The sequence below is a fragment of the Chiloscyllium plagiosum genome, chromosome 1 (assembly GCF_004010195.1).
Source record: "Chiloscyllium plagiosum isolate BGI_BamShark_2017 chromosome 1, ASM401019v2, whole genome shotgun sequence".
Lineage (NCBI taxonomy): Eukaryota > Metazoa > Chordata > Chondrichthyes > Orectolobiformes > Hemiscylliidae > Chiloscyllium > Chiloscyllium plagiosum.
Genome location: NC_057710.1, coordinates 9,042,542 through 9,069,457, shown reverse-complemented (window position 1 = coordinate 9,069,457; position 26,916 = coordinate 9,042,542). Strand labels below are relative to the sequence as shown.

The 26,916-nt window shown below is 43.3% G+C and overlaps 2 protein-coding genes across 2 annotated transcripts in view; one reads left to right on the top strand and one right to left on the bottom strand.

The window, feature by feature from the left end:
- Nucleotides 1-20,732: 20,732 nt before the first annotated feature.
- LOC122551693 (tigger transposable element-derived protein 1-like) lies at nt 20,733-26,450 on the bottom strand. The gene is made up of 2 exons (XM_043694063.1): nt 26,211-26,450; nt 20,733-23,954 (listed from the first exon to the last, which is right to left on the bottom strand). Exon 2 carries the CDS (start codon nt 23,929-23,931, stop codon nt 22,117-22,119), a length of 1,815 nt encoding a protein of 604 aa, XP_043549998.1. The 5' UTR covers nt 23,932-23,954; nt 26,211-26,450; the 3' UTR covers nt 20,733-22,116.
- Nucleotides 26,364-26,916, top strand: part of mrps26 (mitochondrial ribosomal protein S26) — a 19,845-nt gene continuing 19,292 nt past the window's right edge. Inside the window, exon 1 of the mRNA XM_043694186.1 lies at nt 26,364-26,656. Coding sequence (XP_043550121.1) covers nt 26,454-26,656 — 203 coding nt within the window. The 5' untranslated portion in view covers nt 26,364-26,453. The remainder of the gene's footprint in view (nt 26,657-26,916) is intronic.

Here is a 26,916-nt window from a genome sequence, read left to right as displayed (position 1 = left end):
TCTCCTGCTCCTCTGATGCTGCCCCATCTGCTGTGCTTTTCCAGCACCACACTTTTCAACTCAGATCTCCAGCATCTGCAGTGGTCACTTTCTCCCAATTAAACATATGCCAATCTCCTCCTGAAATAGCTGACCATCAGGAATACATTGGAACAGTCAAGTTGGGCGGTAATAAACACAAGCTCTTTTATTTCCAGCAGAAATAGTAGCGAGGTTTCGCTTTAACATGTCATTGGAAAAGATGATCCCTCTGACTGTTTAGCAGACCCTTGTCACTGCTGCCAGATTATAGATTGTTTCTATTATCAACCTGTTCAGTTATGCACAGGCCCAGAGCAGGTGGGACTTGGACTTTTTGCCCAGAGGAAGGGTTGCTACCAGTGTGTCTCAAGAGCCCTGAAAATTAGAGACTATTTCATCGTATCTTGCGCTAAGATGCGCAGAGTGGGAGTTGAACATATGACTTTAAAACCCTATGGCTTGAGTGCTGAATGTTGAGCCAGGGCTGACCCTTGCAACCTAAGGACAAGTAGTTAGGGAGTATTGAGAACTCAAGTGTTGTAAACTTGCCTGTGTAAGGCTGTAATGACAGTGACAATGTACTCAAAGCAGATGCTGATTTTTATTGTAGGCTTTAAAATTCCCAATGCATGAAAGAAGGTGATTCTGCTGCCCCCCACTGGAAATGGATCTTATTACATTTAGATTCAGGGAAGTTCCGAATTTCAGTCCAGCCAATTCATTTGTTATGAGGAAGCTAATTGTAGGTCTCATTGACTAAACTGTAGGATTACCACAAATAAAAAATTTCAGTAAGGAAATATCAGCTGTGACTCAGTGGGTATGCTTCTCTGTGAGTCAGAAAGTGAGTGCATTAAATCTCACCACAGAGATTTGAGTTCCACGATGGAGAACAGTACATTCTTTTTAATTTACTCATGAGTCTCCAGCTGGTCCAACATACATGCCCACCTCAGAAAGGTGGTGTTGAATCGCTGCAGTCTGTGAGCTGTACGTTGACTCACAATGATGTTAAGGAAGGAATTCCAGGATTTTGAGCCAGCGACAGTGAAGGAATGGCGATATAATTGCAAGTCAAGATGGTGAGTGGTTTGGAGGGGAACTTGCAGGGGGTATTCCCAATATTACTAACGGCATTACTAACGTGTGCTGATTTTCACATGGTAGCTGGTGGTATTTGTATTAGATTAATAAATTGTTCTAAAAACCCGTCACATTCAGCTATGTCCTTTAGAGGAGGCAATCTGTCGTCGTTATCCTGGTCTGGCTTACTTGTGACTCTCAACTCACACAGCAATGCAATTGACTCTTAACTGCCCTCTGAAATGATTCTATGAAGCTACTCAGTTCAGGGGCAATTAGAAATGAGCAACCAGATACTGCAACCTGGTAGCATTATCACTAGAGTCTTAATCCAGGTAATGTTCTGGGGACCTGGGTTTGAATCCAAACAGCAGATGAAATTTAAATTCAATAAAAATCTGGAATTAAAATAATTACAATTGTTCGGGAAAAACCCATCTGATACACTAGTGTCCTTCAGGGAAGGAAATCTTCCATCCTTACCTGATCTGGCCTACATATGACTCCAGGAGAAAGTGAGGACTACAGATGCTGGAGATCAGAGCTTAAAAATGTGTTGCTGGAAAGGCGCAGCAGGCCAGGCAGCATCAAAAGAACAGGAGAATCGACGTTTCGGGCATAAGCCCTTCTTCATCTGACTCCAGGCCCACAGCAATGTGGTTGACTCTCAACTGCCCTTCGGGGTGGGCAATAAATATTGGCCTAGATAGCAATGACCACATCCCAGGTACAAATGAAAAAAAGCCTCTTCACTTTCACGCTAATCCAAGATGTCACTGCCGTAAAGTCTCCTGGGATTTTCCTTGCATTTAAAGTGCCATCTAGTCAATTTTTATTCACTAAAGATATTCAGTCAGTGTCCCCAAATATAGTATCCAATTACCAATGCAAAGTCACAATTCAGGAAGAATCAAGTAACACAACACAACAAGAAGTGTGTTAATTATTGACTGTCTTCTAATAGGGGAAGAATATGAGTCAGAGAGAATGCTGTAAATGAAAAACATAATGCTGTTTAGCTATAATGTGCATTCTGTCACACATAGCCCACCTTTAGTTCACACAGTTACTTCCCCTGACCTCTGTGGCTCCCTCTCCACCTTGCCTGTTGTTTTTTGCCAGTATCCTCTTCTGCATCAGTTCCCATCCAACCAGTGCACAATCCATCTATACCAACTCAGCATGTTCCACCCCAAGCCCACATCCCCCCCATTTCACTCTCAACAAGTATCTGAGCTATGAGGAAAATTGAATAGGCCAGGGTGGTGTTCTGAAGAAGGGAAGGTTAACTCTGCTTTCTTTCCACAGATGCTGCCAAATCTGCTGAGTTCCTCTGGTAACTTGGCAGCACATTGGCTCAGTTGTTAGCACTACGACATCACAGCACTGGGGACCTGGGTTCAATTCCAGCCTCAGGTTTAGTTCAGCTGGCAGGATCATTAGCTTGCAGAGTAGTGTGATGCCATTAGTGTGGGTTTAATTCCAATCACTGGCTTGAGGTGACCATGAAGGACTTTCCTTCTCAACCTCTCCCCTTGCCTGAGGTCTGGTAAGACTATGGTGATACAACACAGAGGTGTACATTACGAGGGTGACTAGGAAGACACCGTTTTCCATTAGCAAACAGGTCAATAAGTGCATAGACTTAAAGAAAGAGGTAGAAAGCTAGAAGTGCTGCATTTTTTTTAATCAGAGGGTGTTTAGGAGTTTGTAACTCATTGGCAGAAAGAATTATTGACTCAGAAACTCTTTTAACATTTAAGCAGTTGTTTAGATATTCACTCATGTTACCATAGCCGCGAGGGCTTTGGGCCAACAGCTGGAATTGGTAAGATTGTTGGTGAGCAGTGCAGACATGATAGGTTGAATGGTCTCATTCTGGGATGTAGGAGTCTGTATACTTATACACTTATTCATTTAATGGTTAGGCCCTGGGGAGTGTTCCTGAACAAAGAGACCTTGGAGTGGAGGTTCATAGTTCCTTGAAAGTGGAGTTGCAGGTAGATAGGGTAGTGAAGAAGATGTTTGGTACGCTTTCCTTTATTGTTCAGAGCATTGAGTACAGGTCATGTTGCAGCCGTACAAGACATTGATTAGGCCACGTTTGGAATGCTGTGTGCAATTCTAGTCTCCCCCATAAGAATGATATTGTGCAACTTGAAAGGTTCAGAAAAGATTTAGAAGGATGTTGCCTGGGTTAGAGGATTTGAGCTCTCGGAAGAAGCTAAAAAGGCTGGGGCTGTTTTCCCTAGAGTGTCGGAGGTTGAGGGTGACCTTATAGAGATCTATAAAATCATGAGGGGCATGGAGAGGGTAAATAGACAAAGTCTTTTCCCTGGGGTGGGGGAGTCCAGAACTAGAGGGCATAGGTTTAGGGTGAGAGAGGGGAAAGATTTAAGAAGGACCTAAGGGGAAACGTTTTCACACAGAGGGTGGTATGTGTATGGAATGAGCTGCCAGAGGTGGTGGTGGAGGCTGGTACAGTTGCAGCATTTGAAAGGCATCTGGATGGGTACATGAATAAGAATTTAAAGGTCTAAAAATATTGGCAAATGGAACTAGATTTATTTCGGATATCTGGCAGTGTGGACGAGTTTAGACTGAAGGATCTGTTTCCGTGCTGTACAGCTCTATGACTTTATGAGTATAAAAGCTTACTTCTTGTGGCACATGAGGAGGCCATTCCTAGAATGGCAACACAATTTGTTTAAAAATATAAGTTTTATTGAAAACAACTGGAGTGATTATCCATGTCACAAAATGGCAACCATTCAGACACAGCCAGTGAGCTCTTGGGGAGAGGCAGGAGAAGCATCTGCATCAATGGTGACCATAATCTGTGCCCAATGATGGCACCACCAATGAGATGTCAGAGGGCGAAGTCAGGCAGAGGCGTGGGAGGGGGAGGAATGCAAAGGTCAGATGGGATGTTGAAGGAGCAGTGTGGAGGAATGTTGGCCTGCACCAGGGGTTGGAGGCACGGGGGAAACAGGTGGGGTGTCGGGGAATGAAGGAATGGTAACCAGGAGCAACTGTACTAGGTTGGCCTGGAGTGTGAGCATGGGGGTGAGGGAGAGTGTAGGGGCATGAGGGAGGGGAGTATCCACCTCCAGCAGAAATGGTCCTGTGGTGTGGGGCATTATTGGCTTGCTCTGGGTGGGGGTGGAGAGAAACAGAGAGAGAGGGAGACAGACAGACAGACAGAGAGACAGAGAGGTTAACTTCAAAATGCATTCCTTTTATTTTATCGTGCAGGGTAATTTACTACACATTCTGCAGTGCCATCACAGGTGGCTGCTCCCACCATTTGAGAATAACATGAGCTTACTTTGTGCCACCTAGAGGTGACATTCAGAAGATACCCTGCAATTGAAAGATTGTGCGGAATAACAGTGTGGAGCGTGGCAGCAGCCAGCAGTCAGAGCACATGGAGGCCTCTTGTAGTGGTCTGCTGTGGAGAACCTGTGGAGAAGCTGTGATGTTTGTCTTTTTAACTTTGATTCTTGTTTTTTTCTGGTCTATGATTATACTGCGTACAGCTGCAATGTTTTTCTTTCCTCATTTCTCTCTTCTGTAACGAAGGATTGTACCTAGATGCAGTCAGTTCTTCGATAAAACGATGGTCACATTCTTGTGCAACCCCATGTTATAGAAAAATCGTGCTTTAGAAACAGCGCTTAAAGTGTGCGCGTTTAATTGCATTATAGCCAACACATGGTTTTAAAACTTTAGAAACAGCGTCCCTTTGTCAATCACATCACAGCAAATTTGCGTTGACGAAACATGCGTTATAGCAGAACGACCTGTACTCTGTACCTAAGATAGCGCCACCTGTTGCTGACATTGTTGCTCTGTAACCAATCTGTAACTAAAGAGGTTCTAGTTTAGTATTTTTGCAAGTGTCGACTCATAAACCTTTCACTACTCAAATGAGCATATGTGACAATACAGTGGTGACCCCGGAATCCGAACGCCCTATTGTTCGAGCAACTTGGAATCCGAACAATTATTTCGAGAAAATTTTGCCCTAAAATCCGAACACATTTTCAGAATCCGAACACCACGTCCGGCTCAGGTCGCAACATTGTTTGTTCAGTTCGTCCCCGGAAGTAGTTGTGAAAGCATCTCTCGTGTGTCCATCACTAGTTTACCTCGTGTTTTCACCTTGATTTGTGCTGGTTTTTTAAATGATCACCCTTGTGCATTCACCATGGCACCCAAGAAGAGCAGTGAAGCAAATAAAAGTAAGAGGAAGTCCGTGAGAACACAGTTGAGTTGAAGGAAGAACTCATCGCTAAGCATGAGAGCGGTACGCATGTGTCTGATCTCGCTGCCACATTTGAGATGCCGAAATCGACCGTGTGCACGATTCTGAAAAATAAAGAAGCGATAAAAGCTGCTGATGTGGCAAAAGGTGTTACGACTCCGACCTCTAAGAGATCGAAGTTTATAGAGGAGGTGGAAAAATGAAAAACAGTTGGTTGGTGATCCAATCTCTGAGGGCATAATTTATAAGAAAGCCAGGCTCCTGTCTGCTAACCTTAAAAAAGAAGTGCCTGGAAGTAGTGCTGATAGTGATGAGTCTAAGGCTAGTAGGGGGTGGTTTGAAAACTTTAAGAAGAGAACTGGGATCCACAGTGTTGTTATGCATGGAGACGCTGCTCGTTCGAATGTGGATGCAGCAGCAAATTTTATGAAGAAATTTAGTGAGTTTGTGAACACTGAGGGGTATGTGGCACAACAGGTGTTCAATTGTGATGAGACTGGCCTCTTCTGGAAAAAGATGCCAAGGAGGATCTATATAACGAAGGAAGAGAAGTCTTTACCAGGCCATAAGCCAATGAAAGACGGGCTTACTCTCTTGTGGTGGGGTAATGCTAGTGGAGACTGCAAGATAAAGCCTTTGCTTGTGTATCACTCAGAGAATCCACGTGCGTTCAAAAAGAACAATGTTATGAAGAGCAAGTTTAATGTTATGTGGAGGGCAAACATGAAAGCATGGGTTACCAGGCAGTGCTTCACTGAGTGGGTTCATGAGGAGTTTTCCCCTTCTGTGAAGGCTTATCTTGAGGAAAAGAATCTACCCCTGAAGGCTCTTCTTGTGATGGACAGTGCTCCTGCTCATCCTTCAGGCTTGGGAGAAGATTTGGTGGGTGAATATAGCTTCATCAAGGTGAAGTTCTTGCCCCCCAATATCACTCCTCTCATCCAGCCCATGGTCCAGCAAGTTATCTCAAATTTCAAAAAACTATACAGCAAGGTTATGTTCCAGAAATGCTTTGAGGTGATAAACGAGACTGAACTGACCCTCAGAGACTTTTGGAAAGATCATTTATAATATCCTCCATTGCTTAAGAATCATAGACAAAGCATGGAGGGAAATGTCTCTGAGGACAATAATCCCTGCCTGGAGGAAACTCTGGCCTGAATGCAGGGAGAGACTTTGAAGGCTTTGAAGAACCACCTGTTGTGCCTGTTATTGTGTCTCTGGGCTTGGAGGTGAGTGAAGAGCATGTGGAGGAGTTAGTGGAGGATCACAAGAATGAACTCACCACAGAAGAACTTCAGCACCTCCACAAGAGCAGCAAGAAGAAATGGCAGAGGAAGTTTCTTCAGAGGAGGAAGAGGGAGCTAGTGGGAACATTTCCAGTGCTGAAATTAAGGAACTGTGCTTCATGCGGTCTAAAACACAGGCCATTGTTGAAAAGTGGTGTCCTAACAAGGCAGTGGTCAACAGGAGCATAAACATGTTCAATGACAATGTGATTGACCACTTCAGAAAAATTCAGAAAAGTCGCCAACACCAGATAATCTTGGAAAGGTGGTTCTGTAAAGAAAGCCAGTCCAGTGAGTCTCAGCCCTCTACAAGTGGTGTTAGTGTTACGACAATGAAGAGACAAAGACAGCAAACAGCAGAAGCACAGTTACCTGATGTTATTATGGAAGGTGACTCAAACCCTCTCCCTCCTTCCTCTTCTCCAGCTTCCACATGCACCATTAGCACTCCTCACTAAGGTAAATGAAGTTATTTTCATGTTAGTACATTTATTTCTTGTTTTTATTATTATTACTTGATATTTAGGTCATTTACTTATTTTACCTTGACCATGTGTATTTGCAGTTAAAACTGTCTTGGAAATGTTTTTTAATTGGGTCGAGAAATGGATTAATTCACTTTCCATTATTTCCTGTGGGGAAGATAGTTTCGGAATCCGAACTTTTCGCAATCCAAACAGCCTCCTGGAATGGATTAAATTCGGATTCCGAGGCACCACTGTAGAATTAATGCACTGAAAACAAAGCGTGGTGGTGAGGCTTTTCAACTTACACTCACAGAATATTGAACATAGAACAGTACAGGTCCTTTGGCCCTCAATGTTGTGCCGACATTTTATCCTACTCTAAGATCAAACTAACCCACATACCAGTTACCCTGGTAACTGGCCAGCACTTGTTACCTAGCTGCCTCTGAACTGAGTGGTCATTTCAGAGTCAACTACATTGCTGGGGTGTGGAAGTTACATGTCGACCAGACCAGGATGACAGTTTTCCTTTCTAGTGAGCCCATTCCCAACAATATGATCATCAGTAGATTCATAATTCCAGATTTGTTTCATATATTGAATTCACTTTCTACCATCTGCCAGGATTTAAATCTTGGTCCCAGAACGTTAACTGAGCTTCTGAGTAAATAGTCTAGTGACAATACCACTGGGCCATCACCTCTGACAATTGTGATCTCTTACTTATCATGAAATATTTGCTCCAAATCCAAACTCTGGTTCCAAGATGTCTCTAAGGAGGGCTCTTCTGGAATATTGTGTCCACTTCTGGTCGCCCAGTTATATTATCAAGCTGGAGAGGGTTCAGAAGAGATTTACCAGGACGTTGCCAGGTCTGAAAGGCTTAAGGTATAAACAAAGGCTGGGACTTTTTGCACTGGAATGTAGGAGGTTGAGAGGTGAACTCGGGCTGTAGAATCCTATAGCATGGAGACAGGCCCTTTAGCCTAAACTGGTCCATGCCGACTAGAATGTCCGTCCATACTTAGCCCATTTCTTTGCATTTGGCCCATATCCTTCTAAACTTTCCTGTCCATGTATTTGTCCAAATGCCTTTTAAATATTGTTAATGTACCCACCTCAACTACTTCCACTGGCAGCTCATTCCATATGCATACCACCTTCTGTGTAAAAAAAGTTGCCCCTCAGGTTCCCTTTTATTCTTTTCCCTCTAACCTTAAACTGATGCCCTCTAGTCTTCAATTCCCCAACCCTGGGAAAAAGACTGATTGTATTCACCCTATCCATGCCTCTCATGATCTTATGCACCTCCAAGACATTCCCCCTCAGTCTCCTATATTCTAAATATTGGGTTGGGTTATCTGGTCGGCATGGACGGGTTGGACCGAAGGGTCTGTTTCCATGCTGTACATCTCTATGACTCTATGACTCTAAAGAAAACAGTCCTAGCTTGCTCAATCTTTCCCTATATCTCAGACCATTGAATCCAGGCAACATCCTTGTAAATTTCTTCTGCACTCTTTCCAGTTTAATAACATCCTTCCTATAACCAGGTGACCAAAACTGAACACAATAATCCAAGTGCAGTCTCACCAACGTCCAGTATAACTGCAACATAACTTCCCAATTTCTACACTCACTGCCCTGACTGATGACTACCAGTGTGCCAAAGGCCGTCTTCACTGCGCTGTCTACCTGTGACTGCACTTTCAGAGAACTGTGAACCTGAACTCCAAGGTCCCTCTGTTCCACAAAACTCCTTCAGGCCCAGCTATTCACCATGAAACTCCTACCTTGATTTGACTTTCCAAAATATAAGACTTCACACTTATCTATATTAAACTTAATTTGCTATTTCTCAGCCCATTTGCCCAGCTCATCAAGGTCCTGGTGCAATTTTTGATAATCTTCCTCACTGTCCATGATACTCCCTATTTTTGTGTCATCAACAAACGTACTAATCATGCCTTGTTCATTCTCATCCTAATCATTGATATAGATAACAAACAATAAAGGGGCCAGCACTGACCCCTGAGGCACTCCACTAATCACAGACCTCCAGTCGAACAAGCATCCTTCCACTATTAGCCTCTACTTCCGATCATCAAGCCAGCTGTGTATCCAATTTGCCAGCTCACCCTGAATTCCATGCGATCCAACCTTCCAGACTACCTACCATGTGGAACCTTGGGAGTGGTAAAGTGGCTCAGTGGTTAGCACTGCTGCCTCACAGCGCCAAGGATCCAGGTTCAATTCGCACCTCAGGCGACTGTCTGTGTGGAATTTGCACATTCTCCCCATGTCTGTGTGGGTTTGTTCAGTTTCCTCCCACAATCCAGAAGGTGTGCAGGTCAGGTGAGTTGGCCATGCTAAATTGCCCAGAGTGTTAAGTGCATTAGGCAGGGGTAAACTTAGGGTTGGGGAATGGGTCTGGGTGGGTAAATCTTCGAAGGATCAGTGTGGACTTGTTGGGCCGAAGGGCCTGTTTCCATAATGTAGGGAATCTAATCTTATTCAAAGGCCTTGTTAAAATCCATATAAACGATGCCAATGCCCTGCCCTTGTTAACGTTCCTGGTCACTTCATCAAAGAACTGTAACAAATTTGTGAGGCACAATCTCCCATTCACAAAGCCATGCTGACTGCTCCTGATGAAGGGCTTTTGCCCGAAACGTCGATTTTACTGCTCCTTGGATGCTGCCTGAACTGCTGTGCTTTTCCAGCACCACTAATCCAGAATCTGGTTTCCAGCATCTGCAGTCATTGTTTTTACCTGACTGCTCCTAATCAAACCCTTCCTACCAAATTGTCATGAAGGGGTAGATGTGTAGATTAGATTAGATTAGATTACTTACAGTGTGGAAACAGGCCCTTGTCAGTCGCCTGAGTCGGGAATTGAACCCGGGTCTCTGGCGCTGCGAGGCAGCAGTGCTAACCACTGTGCCACCGTGCCGCCCACCGTGTACTGTACCTTTAAGAGGCAGAGGGAGCTAGCAAGGACTGACTGAACGCACAGAGTGTGCTGAACAATTTAAAAATGTAACATTTGGGTGAAACAATAGCTGGAGTTGTGTTGCCATACATTAAAAGCAAATGCAAATTCGGCCAATTGGTTTAAATTATGCCCCAGATACAAAAATCCAATCAAATTTGAATATTACTGTCTGGGATGACATCAAGGTAATGAAATGATCTGATGTTTTGGGGTATAAGATTGGACATTTTGAACAGTTAGGAGCGAACTGCAAAGAATTACCAACAAGTAGAGACTGTTAGCTGAATAGCTCTCTGAAAGGAACGCATCCACAAGAAAAGTTGTGCAGCAGAAGACCAAAGAAAAGACAACCCAGGAAAACACAGAGGAAAATCTCCAGAGGAGAATAGACAGCTGGCTGGTTTTGAAACGTGATTTTTTTTTTTGTAAATCTTAATCGGGTTTTTTTAAAAATCAGACCAGTACAGTAGAGTGGGAGGTAAAAGATAGGTTTAAGGGAAAGGAGTCGTAAATAGCTGTTGTTTTAATAATCTCTTTTGACTTTAAAGAATAAAATTGTGAATTTTTACTTTAAAAAGTGAGATAAAAGAACAAAGATAATTTACAGGGCCTCCAAGCCTGAGCCAATCCAAATGCACTGTCTAAACTTATCGCCCAATTTCTAAGGACGTGTATCCCTCTGCTCCACACCTACTCAGGCATCTGTCCAGAAGCATCTTAAATGAATCTACCGTGCCTGCCTCTATTACCTCTGCTGGCAAAGCATTCCAGATACCTACCACCCTCTGTGTAAAGTACTTTCTGAGTGTATCCCCCTTAAAGGTTTTCACGTCTCACCTTGAACGCATGACCTCTTGATAATGAATCCCTCACCCTGGGGAAAAAAGTTTATCCCTATTCACCCTGTCTATACCCTTCATGATTTTGTGAACCTCTATCAGGTCCCCCCTCAATCTCCTTTTTTCTAAGAAAAACAATCCTAACCTACTCAACCTCGCTTCATAGCTAGCACCTTCCATACCAGGCAATATCCTTATAAACCGTCTCTGCACCCTCTCCAAATCATCCACATCCTTTTGGTAATGTGGCGACCAGAAGAGTACACAGTATTCTAAGTGTGGCTGGACCAAAATCTTGTACAATTTTAACATGACCTGCCAGCTTTTACACTCAATACCCCGTCCAATGAAGGCAAACATACCATATGCCTTCTTGACCAGTCTATCCATCTGTGCAGCAACCTTCACAGTACAACGGACCTGAACTCCCAGATCTCTCTGCTCATCAACTTTTCCCAAGGCTCTTCCGTTTACAGTATAGTTCGCTTCTCCCAAAATGCATCAACTCACATGTGCCCGGATTGAACTCCATCTGCCATTTCTCCACCAACTCTCCAGTCTGTCTAAATTCTCCTGTATTCTTTGACAGTCCCTTATGCTTTCTGCTACTCCACCCAATCTTCATGCCATCTGCAAACTTACTGATCAGACCAACAATGCCCTCTTCCAGATCATTTTTTATATCACAAACAACAGTGGCCCCAACACTGATCCCTGTGGAACACCACTGGTCACCTTTCTCCATTTTGAGAAACTCCCTTTAACTACTAATCTCTGTCTCCTTTTGCTCAACCAGTTCTTTATGCCCTGCTAGAATACCCTGCACACCATGTGACTTCACTTTCTCCATTAGTCTACCATGGGGAATCTTATCAAACGGCTAGCTAAAGTCCATGTATATTACATCTACAACCATTCCTTCATCTATCAACTTGGTCACTTCCTCAAAGAACTCTAAGTTGGTAAAGCATGATCTCCCCTGCAGAAAACCATGTTGTCTATCACTGATAAGCCCATTCCCTTCCAAATGTAAATAGATCCTATCCCTCAGTGCCTTCTCCAGCAACTTTCCCACCACTGACGTCAGGCTCACAGGTTTGTAGTTACCTGGAATATCCCTACTACCCTTCTTGAATAGGGGAACAACATTAGCAACTCTCCAGTCCTCCGGCACTTCACCTGTGTTTAAGGATGCTGAAAAGATATCTGTCAGGGCCCCAGCTACTTCCTCTCCCACCCCCCCCCCCCCCTCCTCCTCCCCCACTTCAGCAACCTGGGATAGATCCCATCCGGTCCTGTGGATTTGTCCACCTTAATATCCTTGAGCCTACCCAAGACATCTTCCTTCCTTATGTCAATGTGATCCAGACTAAACAAACTTCTATTTATAATCTCAACATTCATCATGTTCCTCTCCTCAGTGAACACTGATGCAAAGTAATCGCACCCATTCAGAATCTCACCCATTTTCTCAGTTTCAACACACAACCTTCCTTCCTTATTCTTTAGTGGACCAACCCTTTCTCTAGTTAACCTCTTGCTTCTTATATATGAATAAAATGCCTTGGGATTCTCCTTAATTCTGCTCACTAAAGTTATTTCATGATCCCTTTGAGCCTGCTTGATTCCTTGTTTAAGATTGGTCCTACTGTCCTGATATTCCTCCAAGGCCCTTCTGTTATTAGCTGCCTGAACCTAATGTACGCTTCCCTTTTCTTCTTGGCTAGTCGCACGAATTCTCCTATCATCCATGGTTCATGAATCTTATCTTTTCTTTCACTTGTTTTCAAAGGGACATGCCTATCCTGCACTATCTTAAATCTATCTTTGAAAGCCTCCCACATATCAACTGTGGACCTCCCTTCAAATAGCCGCCCCAATCCATATTTCCCAGCTCCTGCCGAATTTTGATATAATTGGCCTTGGCCCAGTTTAGTACTCCTCTCTTAGCACCACTCATCTTTCTCTATGAGTATTCCAAAACCTACAGAATTGTGGTCACTATTCCCAAAGAAATCACCCACTGCAACTTCTACCACCTGGCCTGGCTCATTCCCTAACACCAGGTCCAATATGGCCCCTTCCCTCATCGGACTATTGACATACTGCATCCAGACCTCTGACACTAAGTGTATCCCAGTCAATATTGGAAAATTAAAATCTCTCATCACCACCACCCTGTTACTTTTACATCTTTCCATAATCTGTTTCCCTGTTTGATCTTCTACCTCACGCTCACTGTTGGGAGGCCTGTAATACAGTCCCAACAATGTAACTGCACCCTTCTCATTTCTCAGCTCTACTCATTATGCCTCACTGCTCAAGCCCTCCATATCCCTCTAGCACAGCCGTGATATCATGCCTGATCAGCAATGCAACTTCTCGTCTCCTCCCCCACCTTTTATTTCCCTCCCTGTCCTGTCTGCAGCATCTATATCCTGGAACATTTAGTTGCCAATCATACTCGTCCTTCAACCAAGTCTCTGTGATCGCAATAACGTCATACAGCCAGGCACCAATCCAAGCCCTAGCTTCATCTGCCTTCAGGCTAGCAGTTCTTTTGTGTTCATCTGCTCTCTGCCTACTCTTCCCTTGGTAATGCTAACTTCATGATCCTTACAGTCTCTAGTTTCCACCTCACTGTTTACTTGTCTTCTCTTCTGGTTCCCAGCCCCCTGCCACATTAGCTTAAAACCGCCCCAACAGCAGTAGCAAAAACTCCCCCAAGGACTTTAGTTCCAGTCTGGTTCAGGTGTAGACCATCCAACTTGTGATAGCTTCACCTTCCCCAGACCGGTCCCAATGTCCCACGAATCTGAACCCCTCCCTCCTATACCATCCCTCAAGCCAGGTGTTCATCCTGCCTATTCTTTCATTTCTACCCTGGCCTGCACATGGCACTGGTAGCAATCCCGAGATCACTACCTTTGAGGTCCTCCTCTTTACTTTCTGTCCTAGCTCTCTGAATTCTGCTTTCAGGATCTCATCTCGTTTTTTAATATATCGTTGGTGTCTATATGCACCACGACAACTGGCTGTACACCCTCTCCTTTCAGAATTCTCTGCAGCTGATCGGTGACATCCCTGACCCCAGCACCTGGGAGGCAACATACCATCCGGAGTCTCATTTCGGCCACAGAACCCCTATCTACTCCCCTCACAATAGAATCCCCTATAACTATGGTCCTTCGAGTCTTTTTTCCCGCCCTTCTGAACAGCAGTGCCTGGCACAGTGCTATGATCCTAGCAACTGCTGCCCTCCCCTGGCGAGTCATCTCCCCCAACAGTATCCAAAACAGTATACCTGTTATGAAGGGAGATGACCACAGGGGACACCTGCACTGCATTCCTACTCTTTCTCTGCCTTTTGGTCACCCATTCACTGTCTCCCTTAACAATTCTAACCTTTGGTGTGACCAATTCGCTAAACGTGCTATCCACATCGTCCTCAGCTTCGCGGATGCTCCATAGTGAGTCCATCCACAGCTCCAGAGCCGTCATGCGGTCAAACAAGAGCTGCAGCTGGACACACTTCTTGCAAGTGTAAGAGTCAGGGACGTCAGCTATGTCCCTGAGCTCCCACATCAAGCAAGAGACACATGCTACGGGTTTAAGGTCCCCTGCCATTGTAAGCCTTAGCTTTATATCAGCTAACTAAAACTAAACCATGTCCTTTTCTTCTGGTTAGAGGATGGGGAGGGGCCAGAGGGAGACTCTACACGTGTAGTATCTCGGGTTTAGCAGCTACCCAAACAGAAGTCCTTACCTTCCCGACAACCTCCTGGTCTCCAACATCACCTCTGCTCTGTCTCCCGCTGCTCTCGAACAGGAGAAAGCAAACAGAGATCTGGGATATTCTTTGCCTCTTGAAATTTAACAGAATATGTCACGAGGTGAGCTTCTCTGTGTGTCGGGTTTAAATTACCAGGGGGTTTGCCCCATGTTGTTACAGTTTGGGGGCTCGCAGCCAGGATTTGAACAGTTGGGGGCTCAAGTCCGTGATGTGAACAGGTTTAGACAGATCCACTCTGCGATTTGGAAAGATTTGAGTAGATTTGGGGTACGGAAAAAAAGCCCAGTAGATTTAAACTCTTGATTGTTAGTGTCCTAGATCTTCAAATAAAATGTAGGCGAGACAGTTTGTTTAATTTCGGCTACTTGTGGTTGGTCAAATTAAAAGTGCGAGAAATGGCTCTTATAATTGTTAAAGAGGTTCTTGGGATTTGAAGATGATTCCCAAATTTGCCAAGAAAGTTTAGAAAGGAAAGACCATACTCTTAGAATTAGCAAAGAGATTAGAATTGGGTTTAACCAAGGACAAAAGTAAAGCTGAAATTGTAAGGGAATTACTCAAACACAGAGGTGTCAGAGAAACAGACAAGTGCAGTAGAGGTAGAAAAACTCGAATTACAGTTGAGGAAAATTGAGTTAGAAGATAAACAAAGACAGAGAGAGAGGAAAGAGGGAGAGAAAGAGAGAGAAGAAAGAGAAAGAGAGGAAAAAGAGAGAGAGAGAGAAGATTCTTAACTGTGTAAAATGAGAGAGATTTGAACTGGAGAAGTTGTGACTTAGTCAGCAAAGTCAAGTTAACAGGGTGGAGATTAAAAGAGGTCATGATATATACAAATATGTCAAAACTCTGCCACATTTTGATGAGAAAGATGTCGAAGCCTTCTTTATTTCATTTGAAAAATTGGTTAGGCAGATGGGGTGATCCGAGAATTTATGGGTAATACTAGTTCTGACTAAACTGGCAGGCAGATCTAGTGAGCTATTTGACGCACTGTCAGATGAGGGGTCAAAAGATCATGAAGAGGTGAAAGAGGCTATTTTAAGTGCTTATGAATTGGTATCAGAAGTGTATAGACAACAGTTCAGAAACATAAAGAAGGAACCAGGTCAGATATATTGAGTTTAAAAGAATTAAACATAGTCATTTTGAAAGATAGGTAAGATCTATGAGGCTCTAAGAGAGATTATTCTGCTGGGGGAGCTTAAAATCTCACTTCCAGAGATGATAGGAATTCACGTGGAGGAACAGAAGGTTCAGGAAGTGAGAAGGGCAGCAGAATTAGCAGATAAATACATGTTGGTGCACAAGACAAGCTTCTGGCTAGTATTTCGTCCTATGAGGGATAGAGGTTGGGAGAAGGGGAGATCCTACACTATGAAACACAGAGTAGAGAACACTGTTTACCACAGGTTAAAAAAGAAGTCCAAGAGGGTGGAAAGGAGGTGAAAGGCCTCAGGTGTTTCCACTGTGGTAAAGTGGGACACGTAAAGTCACAGTGCTGGTCGTTAAAGAAAGGCACTGTGGGAAAGGATGTGGTAAAAGAAGCTAAGTCAGTGGCCTTAGTGAATGTAGTAAAGGAAATCCCAAGAAGAGCCGAGGAGCTGCAGGAGCGTGCATGGCCTAGGCAAGGGCTGGGTATGGAGTTAGTTCCTTATCTCTACAAAGAATTCACTTCTGTGGGTAAACTTAACTCAGAAAGAACAGGGGGACAGGGCAAGAAGTTATAATTTTGAGAGATACAGGATCTAATCAGTCTCTAATAGTAAGGGATGAGTGAATTTGCACTCTTTCTGATCTGTTACCCGAAAGTGTGGTAATTTGTGGGATAGATGGACAGAAATTTAGCATTTTCCTACATAAGATCAGGTCGGAGTGCCAACTCAAGATTGGGGAAGTTAGTGGGAGTGGTTGACAGAGTGACAGTTCCAGGAATCCAGTTTGTTCTTGGGAACGATTTAGCAGGGTCCAAGGTAGGAGTGACACTCCTTGTTGTGGAGAAGCCCAGGGAAGACCAAGAAACTGAGGAGTTCAGAGAAAAATATTCTGGTATTTTCCCAGACTGGGTGATAACACGATCACACTATCGTAAGTCACAGCACGAAGCAAAAAGTAGAGAGAAAGATGAAGGAGTTGAGGTTCAGTTAGCGGACACCCTGTTTGACATAATGGTGCAGGAAAATCCCCAACAGGCAGAAGGTCAGACAGGAGTGTTTAGTACTGAAAAGCGAATGGACTTGCAACAGAGAGACAAGTCAATAAAAGATATACATGCTGATGCGTACTCCGAAAAGAATGCAGAGGATATTCTTGAGGGTTATTATACTAGAGGGAAAGAACTGGAGCAAAAGGTGTTAGTTACTGCCCCGCAGAGTGAGGAATCAGATCCAGATGTTGTGGATTTTGATGTTCCTCAAAATATGTTAAAAATGAAGACGCCCTTGAGGAGTGGGATAGGTTAGTAAACTATCTGTCTCAGGAACAAAGAATGCAGTTGAAAGGTTTGTTACTGCAGTATGAAGACATATGTAGAAATCAGATGGGGAGGACTAATGCAATTGTACATAAAATAGACGTAGGGAATACTGTTCCAATAAACAACACCCCTATCAGCATAATCCTTTCAAAGCCAGACAGATCCACAAGGAGGTGGAGGCCATGCTCAACAAGGATATCATCGAACCATGGCGTAAGTGGGTACTGCAGATGCTGGAGATTAGCTTCAAGGTTAAAGTGGTGCTTTTCCAGCACCAGCACCACTATCATCCAACTGAGTCAAGTGAGTGGAGTTTGCCACTCGTCTTAGTTCCCAAACCTGACAGGACTCAATGATTTTGCATGGATTATTGGAAGGTCAATGCCATTACAAAATCAGACTCATATCCAATATCGGGATTGGAGGACTGTATCAAGAAAGTTGGATGAGCCAGTTACATCACCAAGTTGGACTTACTGTGTGGTTACTCGCAGGTACTTTTATCAGAGACAGCAAAGAAATTTCTACATTTGTAACCCCAAATGGGCTATATCAGTTTAACGTATTGCCCTTTGGAATGAAGAATGCACCTGCCACATTCCAAGATTCATGAACAGAGTTGTGGCTGGGTTAACAAACTGTGCAGTCTATTTGGACGACATAGTGATTTTCACTAAGTCCTGGAAAGATCACATGGTACAGTTGGCATAGCTCTGACTACGAGAAGCAAAACTGGTAATAAACTTAAAAACAAAACTGAATTCGCAAAAGCAAAGGTGACATTCTTGGGACATGACATCGGTCATGGAAGGTTGACCCTATTGAACACAAAGATGAATGCCATCAAGGAATTTCCTCGAAGAAAGAGGTGCTTTGACTCTTGGGACTAAGTTTGGAGGTTTGTTACAAACTTCAGCAGTATAGTGGCACTGTTACCAGCACTAACGTCCAGTGGACAGAACAATGCCAGGAGGTATTTGACCATTTTAAAGCAATATTAACCACTGCACCAGTTTTTGCTGCACCAAACTTTTTGAAACCCTTCAAAGTTGCCATCGATGCTAGTGACACAAGAGTTGGAGCTGTACAGGAAGGCGATGATGGGATTGAATTGCCAGTTGGTTACTTTTTGAAGAAACTCAACATTCACCAAAGGAAATACCCCACAACTGAAAACGAACTACTGAATTTGATACTGACCTTACAACATTTTAATGTGTATGTCACGAACAATGTGTCAGAGACGGTTGTGTACACAGATCACACACCTCATACATTCTTGGAATGCTTTAAAGACAAGAATATGACACTATTTTGTTGGAGTCTTGTTACAAACTTTTAATTTACAAATCGTACATGTTGCAGGTCGTAAGAATGTAATCACAGATGCATTATCACTGATTTAACTGATAAAGTACAGATGAGATCAGTATTTATTCAATGTTTTATACATGTGGGAAGAAGTTAATATGAACTTAGATTAAAGTCATGTATACGTCATGATAATGTGGTTAAGGAATAGAGAAAAAAAATTAAGCCATCTTTTCATTATGCTGGTTCACTTTTTTTCCTAAGGGGTAAGGTCTTATGAAGGTGGAGGTGTGTACTGTACCTTTAAGAAAGAAAGGAAGCTAGCAAGGACTGGCTGAAAGCACAGATTGGGCTGAACTATTTAAAAACATAACATTTGGTTGAAACAAATAGCTGGAGTTGCGTTGCCATGGAACAAAGACAAATTTAAATTCAGCCAATCAGTTTAAATTATGTCCCAGATATCAAAATCCAATCAAATTTGAATTTTACTATTTGGGATGACATCAAATCAATGAAATGATCAATGTTTTGGGGTATAAAATCAGACATTTTGAACAGTTGGAGGAGAACTGCAAAGAGCATCAACAAGTGCAGATTGCTAGCCTAATAGCCCTCTGAAAGGTACCTGTCCACAAGAATGGTTTTGCAGCAGAAGGGCGAAAAAAAGACCGAGGAAAATCTCCAGAGGAGATTAGACAGTTGGCTGGTTTTGAAATGTGATTTTTTTTTTGTAAATCTTAATCGGATTTTTTAAAAATCAGACCAGTAGAGTGGGAGGTAAAAGACAGGTTTAAGGGAAAGGGGTTGTAAATAATTGTTGTTTTAATGATCTCTTTTGGATTTAAAGAATAAAATTGGTAAGTTCCTCTGTGTGTCAGGTTTAAATTAGCAGAGGGGTTTACCCCGTGTCATAACAAAATTCATGTATACCTTATCCGTCAGAATTCTCTCAAGATATTTACCCACTACAGATGTTAAGCTTACTAGTCTTTAGTTCCCAGGTTTTTCTTTGCAGCCCTTCTTGAATAATGGCACAACATTCGTTAATCTCCAGTCTTCCAGGACTTCACTTGTGGCTAACAATGTTGCAAAAATATCAGCCAAAACCCCCACAATTTCTTCACTAGCCTTTTACAATCAGGACCAGAAGATTTATCCACCGTCATACAATCTAATGTATCCAACACTGCTTCAACTGTGAATGGACTGTCCCCAAACATCATCACTAACTTCCCTACATTCCTAAGGCTTCATGTCTTTCTCCATGGTAAACACAGAGGAGAAATATTCATTGACAACCTCACCCATTTCCTGTGCTTCTGCACATACATGACCACTATCCTTGACGTCCCCTATTCTCTGCCTAGTTATTCTTTTCCCTTCAATACACTTAAAGTACCTCTTTGGATTCACTCTAATCTTATCAGCCAAGATTATCTCGTGTCCTCTTTTCGCCGTCCTGATTTCCTTCTTCAATAAATGCCTGTATTCTCTATATACCTCCAGGGGTTCGCTTGATCCCAGCTACCTCTACCTGAGCTACACCTCCTCCTTTTTTCTGGTGAAAGCCTCAGTATCTCTAGTCATCCAGTGTTCCTCATTCTGGCCAATCTTGCCCTTCCTCCCAGGAACATATAGACCCTGAAATCTAGCTATCTCATTTTTAACAGCCTCCCACTTGCCAGAGATCCCTTTGCCTGCAAACAAACTACTCCAATCAACCTCTGCAAGCTCCTGTCTAATTCCATCAAAATTTGCCTTGCCCCAATTTAGAACCTACTGACCAGTTTTGTCCCGCTCCATAACTATTTTAACATTAATAGAACTATGGTCACTGGTCCCAAAGTGTTCCCCCACTGTCACCTCCTTCACCTCTCCTGCCCTATTTCCTAAGAGAAGGTAGACCTGATAGAAGTCTATAAAATAATGACAGGTATAGATAAAGTGGATTGTAGTTGTCTTTTCCCTAAGATGGCGAATTTCAAGACTGGGTGCACATTTTTATGGTGAGCGGAGAGAGATTTAAAAAAGACTTAAGATGCAAACCTTTATACAGTTTCATGTGCGGAATAAACTTCCTGAGGAAGTGATGGATGTTGATACAATTACAACATTTAAAGGATATTTAGATATATATATGAAAAGGAAAGGTTTGGAGGGATATGAGCCAGGAGCAGGCAGCTGGGACTAGTCTAGTTTGGGATTATGGTCAGTATGGAATGGTTGGAGTGAAGGGTCTGTTTCCATGCTATATGACTCTATAAGAAATTCAGACATAACTGTAAGGTAAATATTTAAGATTTACTTCTCTTTCCAATATTAGCTGATTGGAAATAGTCCAAGAGACCCTTCCTTCCCAAACTAATATTCACTCTGACATTGACCTTGTGTTGGTTGAGTCTCCTGGCATTCTGGCCATGGTTCAAATTTGCCTCTATCTTCACACTGTAACAAATAGGGTTTTGAAATGTCAGCACAGAGTTGAGGATGGTAGTCCTAACCCGAGATAAAAGCAGTAAAACTTGCAAATATCATGCACTGATTTGGATGATGGACTATGATTATATTGAATGATAGAGCAGGGTCAAAGGGCTGAATGGCCAGCTCCTATTTACTACGTTTCTATGCCAGTCTTATTCATCTTGTGTACCTCAAAATGGGACTCTGGCATAATGCGTATGTTCATTTCCAAGTTTTTTTTTATGGTTTCCCCCTTTGGGAGAGCAGTACAGAGGAAGCATTTTCCAGATGAGAGGCTTAATCAAGATCCAAACTCTCTCTTGCTTGTTATCAATCAAGAGAAAGGGTATTTTATTTCCTATCTTGCATGGACTAATGGTTATTCCTCAATCAATAATCAGATTATTAGGTTGTCACTGTGCGTAAGTATTTCCAACATTACAATTGTGTCTTCACTGCAAAATGTGTACCATTGGGTGTGAAGTGATGTTGTGATTGGAGAAAGGCGCTATACAAATGCAACATCTTAACAAGACAAAGAACTGTCGATGTTGGAACTCTGAAAGGAGAACTATAAAAGCTGGAGAAACTTCAGTGGGTCTGGCTGCATCCGTGGAGTAAGAAACAGAGTTAACGTTTAGAGTCTGAACAATGGTCAATGGACTTGAAAGGTTAACTGCTTTCCCACCACGCAAATGCTGCCAGGCCTGTTGAATTCCTCCAGCTGTTTCAGTTTCTATAAAAATGCAAGTTTACCTTTACACAGTTTGCACTTTATAAGTGCACAATTCTAATTTGAAATCCATGACAATGAGGTGTTATTTTCAAAATACAGTCGGTTCTGCTAGAACATTGCAGCTATGTTCTTGTGTAACCTCACGTTACAGAAAATCGCAGAATAGAAATAACACAGCCTATGGGAAAAATAGGGTTGGGGCAGGCCACCCAAAATATCACTCAAAATCGAAACAAATATCGTAATTAGCCTAACACAAAGGATAGCACAGTTTAAATAAATGTTAAATTCATATATTTTCATGAAATAATACAGTAAATTTACCACTTTACCCTGAAAGTTTTAAAGATAACTTGACGGGGATTTTGAGTTAACTGTATTAAGACAAGGGCTGAGGGTCATCATCATCATCATCATCACTTTTAAGTACAATTCCGGATGCAGGGTTATGCCGAAAAATACTTAGTCCAGAAATGAATGGTTTTAGTTCATTGTCCTCAGACTGTTTCCTGGGGACTGGCTTAAAAAGGTTTTGCTGCTGTGCCATCTTTCTCCTTTCATGAAGAAGCTGTTCATAGGGTGCCAAATAAGACCTTATGCCACGAACTGCTATCCCGCTGCGTTCTGCATTGTAGTCATTATCTTCTAAGAGCTGCAACTGTTTCTCAACTTCCCTCAGGATAGAAGACAAGAGAGAAGTGGAAAGCTCTCGTGGTGCTGCATCCTGGGCTTCATCTTCTTCATCTCCAGCTTCCATTTTCCCCTCAGCTTCAAGTTGTTGTAGGTCAGCTGTAGATAGGTCTACGCAATGGGACTCAAGCACCTCCTCAACATCCTCACTCTCCACTTCTTCAAATCCAACTTGCTTTGCAAGAGCAATGCAGTGTTCTTTAATTCTTGGGAGCTCCTCTGATAGTTCAATTCCTTTAAAATCATGAATAAAATCTGGGAGAAGCTTCTGCCAAACTGCACGCAAGCAGTCCTTACTGACATCTCCCCAGGCCTCCACAATAATGTCAATAGCATTCTTGAAGTTAAAACTCTTCCAAAATTGAAGAACACTGTCCTTATTATCCCCCTCAGTAGCTGCAATCAGCTTCCTGAATGTGCGCCTCAAATAGTAAGCTTTAAAAGCCGCTATTGCACCCTGGTCCATGGGTTGAAGGAGAGAGGTTGTGTTTGGAGGTAGAAATAGCACTTTAATGTTTTCAGACAGCTCACCAACGGTGGGAGGATGGCTTGGTGCATTGTCCAGAATGAGGAGTATCTTGAAATCCAAATCTTTTCTTCTGCAATAATTTCTAAAAATATCTTTGAAAACGTCAACAATAAGGTCAGAAAAGATTTGCCCTGTCATCGAACCTCTTTTGCTTGACCTAAAGTAGACACCTAGAGTGGACCTAAGGTAACCTTTTAAGGCTCGCGGATTGGCAGAGTGGTACACCACCACAGGCTTAAGCTTTAAGTCTCCACTAGCATTGGCACCCAGCAGCACTGTCATACGATCCTTTGCCACCTTAAAGCCTGGAGCCTGTGCTTCATTCTTAGAAATATAGGTCCTTGATGGCATTCGCTTCCAGTATAAACCTGTCTCTTCCAAATTGAAGATTTGATCTAAGGTGTAGCCTTCTTCCTCAATAAATTTTTTCACCATGTGAGGAAATACCATCGCACATTCCTCATCTGTACTTGCAGCTTCGCCACATAATTTATTAGTTAGAAAACAGCGGTTCTTAAATCCAGCAAACCAGCCACTACTAGCACTGAAGGAAGGCACATCTGCAGGATTTTCAGCTTTGTTCCTTAGGCCCTCATAAATTGATAAGGCTTTGTGTCTTATGGCGATAAAGCTGGTTCCAGATTGCTTTTTCAATTGATCTTCTAGCCACGCACATAGAAGCCGTTCCATCTCCTCAAGTTCCTTTGGCCGTGATCGCACCAGTTTGCTAGCACTCAGGCTTGTCCCTGCAATACAGCTTGCTTTAATTTTTTCTGCATTGTCTCTAATGGTGCGTAATGTAGACTCCTTTATTCCTGTCGCACGAGCAATATCACATGTTCTTTCATTCCGCTCAAAACGCTTTATAACACCTAGTTTTTCTTCAAGTGTTATAGCCTTTCTTTTACGGTCACCACCCACGATTCTTTCACCTGGACGCTTCCTGTAGACATTCTTGTTATGTTGTCCTCCCATATTTACAGCAAACACAGTAAGAACTGCAACAACAAGAACGAAAATTACTGAGTGCAATTCGGTTCTGATATAACGCAATAGTTCCACTCTCGCGCTATAAGGAAGTCACACAATAGCTGCGCCATTTGAATTAATTGGGCCGAAACCTGCGTTATAACAGAGCTAACTTGTCTTCCTCTACGCATCAGGATATCTACTGATGGGAGTGGAATCACATATTAGCCACCATGCACATGCAGAATTTCATGTTTTAAAAACATTGTTCACCTACAGTCGATTCTGCTGTTACGTGCATTTTTTCAACGCAAATTGGCTATAAGACGACTGAAGAATTTAGACCATTATTTGTAGAACGCAACTTTCTTTACCTGTACTGGCTATAACGTGATCCTGGTCCCATTGATTTAAATGGTGCTATAATGCAATTTTCCTATAACGCGGGATTGCATGGGAACAGCTCTATTGCATTATATCAAAACAGACTTATACGAGTAACTCTCCTGTAACGTGGCAGTTGCGTTCTCGTGTGACATTGTGATATAGGAAGTCGCGCAATATAAACGATGGGTCCCATGGGAAAAATAGGGTTGGGGGGGGGGGGTGTGCGAATCACCAAAAATACCAGTAAAAGTCAAAACAAAAATGGTTGTTAGCCTAACACAAACTACAGCACAGTCTAGGTAAATCTTTAAAGGTACATTTTAATAAACCGATACAGTAATTTCAAAATTTTAACACTAAAATCACTGATATCAGTCCTCCTCAAGATTCTTCCGCAGTTTGAGGTAAAGTTTCCTTCTAAATGTCGGCTACAATTCCCAGTTTCAAGGCTTGCAGAACCGATTGAATTTCTGATTTTAGCTGGTTAAAAAAAAATCACCAGGTTGTAGTCCAACAGGTTTTATTTGGAAATCTCTTGGACTGTGACCTGCTGTGGACTGAGCTTTGACCTTGTCCAACACGGACACCTGAACATCCCTGTTTTAGCTGTGATGTGGAGATGCCAGTGTTGGATTGGGTGGACAATGTTAAAAATCACACAACAACCAGGTTATAGTCCAACAGGTTTATTTCGAAGTATGAGCTTTAAGAGCACTGCTCCTTCATCAGGTGGCTGTGGTGCAAGATCATAAGATACATAATTTATAGCAAAACATCTCTGTCATGCAATGAAAACAATATATTGAACAAACCTAGATTGCTGTTAAGTCTTTCATCTTTTAGAATGGGTTGCAGGTTTTGATTAGTTTATATGTAAATTCTAGAACTTCTTTCAAATCACCTTTTTGAGATAACTTGACAGCTGTTTGAGGTAAAGTTCATTTGTCATTGATAAACTGACAGCTCAGACACTGAATTAAAGGTGTGAGATTAGAGTCTGTCAGGGAGAGAGAGAGAGATCTCTCTCCCTCGCATGCATGCACACACACATAAGCCTATCGGGTGAATTTGCATTTGCAGAGTTATATTTGCAGAAACATTCTATTTTGTTAAAAAAAAAACACAATCTGCATGCAGTCACTCCATGGAACATTTTATGAACTCCTACTTTGGAAATAGAACCAGTCTGACTGAAAATTGGGATACAGACAGACTCTAACCTCACACCTTTCAGGCACTGTCTGAACTGAGACGTCACTTTTTTTTATAAAACCTTAATTTCTCTCCAGGATGTGATTTGAAAGAAGTTCTGGGATTTACATATTAATGAACCGAAACCTGCAACCCATTCTAAAAGATGAAAGACCTAAAAGCAATCTGGGTTTGCACAATGTATCGTTTTCATTGCCTGACAGATATGTCTTGCTATAAATTCTGTGTCTTATGATCCTGCCCCATTAATTACATGATAAAGGTTCAGTGCTCCAAAATCTAGTGCTTCCAAATAAACCTGTTGGACTATAACCTGGTGTTGTGTGATTTTTAACTGAGCACACTGAATACAGATTTTGTGAAGATCTTACAGCTGACACTGAATTTGTATTTTACAAGACAAGGGGATCCTGAGCCTGGATTTTGGCACAGCTCTTTTGTGAAGATCTGAATTTGTACTTTGCAAGACAAGAGGAAGGTGAGGCTGGATTTTGCTCCGCAGCCACTGCTGGGGCGAAGGGTGGGGGTGGAATCGCGTTGCAGGAGGAAAAGGCCCAGCCGTTCACAGGTCGCGTTGCAGCCGAATTCGCGTGTTATTAAACGGGCGTTTGAGGAGAACCGGCCCGTTCAGCGATCGCGTAAAAGCCGATTCGCGTTGATGGAACGCGTGTTCTCGCGGCGCTCACCTGTAACGGTCGCTGGCTCGCTCAGGCGGTTCAAATCAAGGGCATTGTTGGTCCCGCTCCCGGTTGTCAAGGTGATTCCCTCCCTCCCCCCTCGCAGCGAGGGTCGGGGAAGGCAGCCTTCAGGCCCTCGACCAACGGAAGTGACTCGCCGGCTTCCGGTAAGATGGCTGCGCCCATGTGAGAGGCCGTTACTCCCTCCCTCTCGAACATACACACACACACACGGTTCCTCCGCGCCGGAGGATGTGGGCTCAGTGCCGGCCCCTCCTGCTCGGCCGCTGTCGGCCCGCCCTCTCCATCCCCTCCCGGGGCCGCAAGTCCCGCAACGACCCTCCCGCCAAGTCCAAGGCCGATCGGCGGCGGGTCCCGACCCCGGTGGACCCGGCGGAGCTGCTGGTGTTGAAGGATCGGTACCGGCAGCACGTGGCTGTGATCGGGGCCCTCAGGTCAGTGCCACCGGGACTGAGGGGATCCCGTCAGGAATAGAGGGCGGGATGGGGGATAACCCTGTCAGTAATAGTGAAAGCTGCTGGTTTGAAGGATCGGTACCGGCAGCACGTGGCTGTGATCGGGGCCCTCAGGTCAGTGCCACCGGGACTGAGGGGATCCCGTCAGGAATAGAGGGCGGGATGGGGGATAACCCTGTCAGTAATAGTGAAGGGGGGGAGAGCCCTATCAGTATTTAAGGGGGGGGAGAGAAGCGCCC

Excerpts from the sequence above, each read along its gene's own strand:
- LOC122551693 (XM_043694063.1), bottom strand. The coding sequence starts at position 23,931 with ATGGGAGGACAACATAACAAGAATGTCTACAGGAAGCGTCCAGGTGAA.